Here is a 3680-nt window from a genome sequence, read left to right as displayed (position 1 = left end):
TTATATATTATATTATAATTATATATATTATATTATAATATAATATAATATAGTTATAATTTTTAATTATTCACAGTAATTCAACCTCATAATTTACCAAACGCTATTATGCTGATTTTGAATCTAGCACAGCTACTACAATTATAGTTTACCAAACACTCAGTTGTTTTTTGTAATAACTGCTTCTTCCTTCAGCACAGCTAAAAATAATTTTTCTAAAATCTACAGTACTACCAAATTAAGCCTTCGTTCACTTCGCAGATTTGAGTTTTTAATTCGAGCTAAGATGTGATATTTTCTGAGAACTTTTCACTATAACTGAAAAAATTAGATGTGACATTTTCTGAGAGCTTTTAACTGTAGAAACCTAAAACTAAAAACTCAAATCTGTGAAATAAATGAGGCCTTTACGTTTCAAACAACCATCCCAGAACAAAACACGCTTATAGAAAGTAAGACCCCGTTCATTTTACTGATTCGAGTTTAGAATTCGAGTTTTACTGCAGTAAAAAGCTCTAAGAAACAATCACATCTAATTTTTTTTATTATAATAAAAAATTCTTATACAATAATACATCTGAATTTAAATTAAAAATTTAAATTAGCGAATTGAACGCCCTAAATCGTGGGATATATAAGTCAATATCTAGATTCTATTAGTCCCGTACTCAAGTTTTTTTTTTTTTTTTTTTTCAATACTTACTTCCCTGGGCAACAGCTCAGCATTGGATGGCCTGCCACGTCACTCTCCCAAAGAAATTGATGAAACCGAAACGTAACAAGAATTAAAACACGTTAATGTGACAGTTGAGCTCTCATTAAAAGCAGTCTCAGTGGAACAGTTCGTTCTGTCTCTGACCATCATCATCATCCATCTTCACCACCGCCCCCAACTGCTCTCTTTCCTCAATTTTCACAGCTCCATTCTTAAATCTCCCCACCAGCACAACCATGGCAAACGACGCCGCTTTGAGGTCGGCCTTGGTTTGGTTAGCTGGGGTGGTTTTGGTGGTGGGAATTTGCACTTTCTCCTTCAAGAAAATGCTGGCCACTTACGTTGTGGGAGTGGTCGGAATCTCTGGCGTCTTTTTGCCTGATTGGGGCTATTTTGACCGAGACTTCTCTCGCTGGACCAGTCCCGTTACTGCTGAGGAAAGGGCATCCCATATTGCTCAGAGATCTGGACCAACAAGGTTCATTTCATATACATATATATATATATATATGTGTGTGTGTGTGTGTGTGTGTGTGTATCTTTTTCACTACTTTATTTAATTATCTCTTCTCCTTTTGGTGATTCCTTTTTTCGGTTAGTACTTTTAATTTGATGAAACATGTCAGTTTTGTTCATGTATACGTACCAGGTGCTAGGAAGATTTAATTAATTCTGAGGATGTTTTTGTTGTCTGGTGCAGATTTAAGATCTACCCATTGAGATTTACTGCATATTCTATAGTTTATGGGTATGGCTTGTACAAGTGGTGGAAGTTTGTTTCGAGTTAGTGATCAACCAGCTTTAGCTGCCACTTGATTGTTTTCTCCAATAGAGTTTATGTGGGTACTTCCTCTGTTTGGTATGTTAATTATCATAAAAGTTTAGTTTAAGATTAATTATTTATATGAGTACTGTTAGAGACACCGGTTTCTCTTTGTAACTAACACCGGTTTAGCAAATACTTCTTGTTGATGGAAAAAATGATGCTACCAGGAAAAAAAAGGTCCATTTCAAGGGTGGAAAGGGAGGCTGAAAATCTAATTCAAATATTCTTTTTCTCTGTATGGCTAGTAACTGAATGCATGTACAACTTGCACAAAATTATAGATTTGTACATTTGTTTTCTATTGATATACCTCAGCGGGTTGAAGAATGAGTTCGGTTTGCGAAAAATGAATTTATGTTAGAAAAAAAAAATTAAATTTAAATTTTTGTAAGAATAAATATTTTGGAAAAAGTGTGACAAGAAGTTTGAGTTATGAGTTATGATTCCCTAGCTATTCTTTTTACCATTCAAAATTTTGCCCACCTTTTATTTTTTGTTACTTTCTGTACTTTTATTTATTTATTTATTTTTGCCACTGCCAGTTCATATCTAGTTTTCTATGTCCATTAAACTAAACCAATTATAGCAGTTAAATCTGAAACCAAAACTTTAGCAAACTATGTTCATTGAAAAAACAATGATTAACAGAAATAAACTTTTCAGGGGGAAAAAAAAAGTTTTTTGATAAACGGAAGCCGCGCATTAATCAAGAGATGTGCTTCGACACTCATTTAGTTGCTGAGAGTTCATGAAACTCCTAGTGTAGCTAGAATTATGTCTGATATTTATCCTCCAAGAAGTTACAAGGCCCACCCTCAATCAGTTGAGTCTCGAGTTGTTCGGTAATGTAGCTTAAGATTGCAGCTTCTTCTGTGCAGTAACGCGGGGGTTGTTCAACTTGTGGCGAAGTACTTATCCAGCAATTAGCGTTGATCAGCGCTGAGGACCTCGCGACTTGTGCGGCCGGCTCGTGATCTTGCAGTGTCCATATGCTATTGCCAACTCCCCAGTAATATTCAGCGAGATTGTAGTGGTTCACTTGTTGTTGTTCATGAGCCCCATAATTAAACTTTTCATTCAGGCACTCTGATAAGGTTGAGCAGTCACCATTATCTTTTGTTGCAATAGATGGTTCGTTGATGGTGTTCTGGCTGGTCATCTCCTTTTAATCTTGTAATCTAATCTAATTTATTTAAAAGACCGGAATGAGAACGTGTAAGTACAGTTATTAGTACATTCTCGATTTCTCCTAAGAATGTCATTAGCATTAAAAATATAGCAATATTTTTACATGCATAGAAAGCTAAAGGGGAAAAAAATCTTTTAAATTTGAGGTCACGACTCTTAGTTTTTGAAACGATTTCAAATACGGAAGTCTGTAACTATTAACTAGCGAATTATGTATAATAAAAATTTTCATAAAATATTGAGATACTCTATAGATTACATTAATTTATATAAGAATAAATTAATCAAATTAATTTATTTACCTAGCGAACGATTAGGTCGATAACTTGAGTTCTTTGACCACGAACGTTTCTTACTCCAAACTAGTTTAGAACGCCCGAATCTTCCTTGCCAATTCCTTGAATCTATGAAGACGTGTGTATAGACACACCTAAAACAAAACAGAATTAGCAAATAAACACTCAAAGTTTTCACGAACACCAGCACATACACGACGTGGAATTAGGGAGAAAAATTTTCCTTTCCACACACTCGATAATTCGGCCACTATATGCTAAGGAGAGCAAAAATTTTGTTCTCTAATTTTCTGCAATCTCCTATTTATAGAGTAGCAGTCAGACTTTCAGAAGAAGTCTAATCTTTATCTCTAAGATAAAGCTTGATAATTATCTCCCACTTCTAATTTGATTTTGAAACAAAATCCACTCTCCATTATCCATATGTTGGCTAGCCACCACAGAGAGATTCCTCCATGTAGTAGGCGTATATTGCATGTAAAGAATATAACAAAATTTTGCATTTATCCTGCAGTTTAATTTTGACTCAAATTCAAATTTCAATTTAAATTAAACTTAAATCAATTTGAATTTCAAATTGGACACTTATCGAATAAATCAATTGGATAACTTTGAGAGTAAGCAACTAAATCCCAAAAAAATTCAGATTGTGCTG

The 3680-nt window shown here is 34.1% G+C and overlaps 1 protein-coding gene across 6 annotated transcripts; it reads left to right on the top strand.

Annotated features, from left to right (window-relative positions):
• Positions 1-837: 837 nt before the first annotated feature.
• Positions 838-2742, top strand: LOC21386941 (signal peptidase complex-like protein DTM1). Of its 6 annotated transcripts, none has more exons than XR_002902863.1 (3): positions 838-1193; positions 1416-1554; positions 2420-2742. XR_002902863.1 is itself a non-coding variant. In XM_024170452.1 (2 exons), the coding sequence occupies exons 1-2, from the start codon at positions 952-954 to the stop codon at positions 2466-2468; spliced, it is 291 nt and encodes a 96-aa protein (XP_024026220.1). In that variant the 5' UTR covers positions 838-951; the 3' UTR covers positions 2469-2742. The 6 variants fall into 6 exon arrangements, 2 of the variants coding, with proteins under 2 accessions (XP_024026220.1, XP_010103942.1); XR_002902862.1 differs by having other exon boundaries at positions 2205-2742; XR_002902861.1 differs by having other exon boundaries at positions 1416-1574.
• The last annotated feature ends 938 nt before the right edge of the window (positions 2743-3680 follow it).

The sequence above is a fragment of the Morus notabilis genome, unplaced genomic scaffold (genome assembly GCF_000414095.1).
Source record: "Morus notabilis unplaced genomic scaffold, ASM41409v2 Scaffold558, whole genome shotgun sequence".
NCBI classification, from domain to species: Eukaryota; Viridiplantae; Streptophyta; class Magnoliopsida; order Rosales; family Moraceae; genus Morus; species Morus notabilis.
This window is presented reverse-complemented; position numbering and strand designations above follow the sequence as displayed.

Excerpts from the sequence above, each read along its gene's own strand:
- LOC21386941 (XM_010105640.2), top strand. The coding sequence starts at position 952 with ATGGCAAACGACGCCGCTTTGAGGTCGGCCTTGGTTTGGTTAGCTGGG. Across the intron at positions 1,194-1,415 it reads CAGAGATCTGGACCAACAAG|ATTTAAGATCTACCCATTGA; the intron begins GTTCATTTCATA and ends TGTCTGGTGCAG.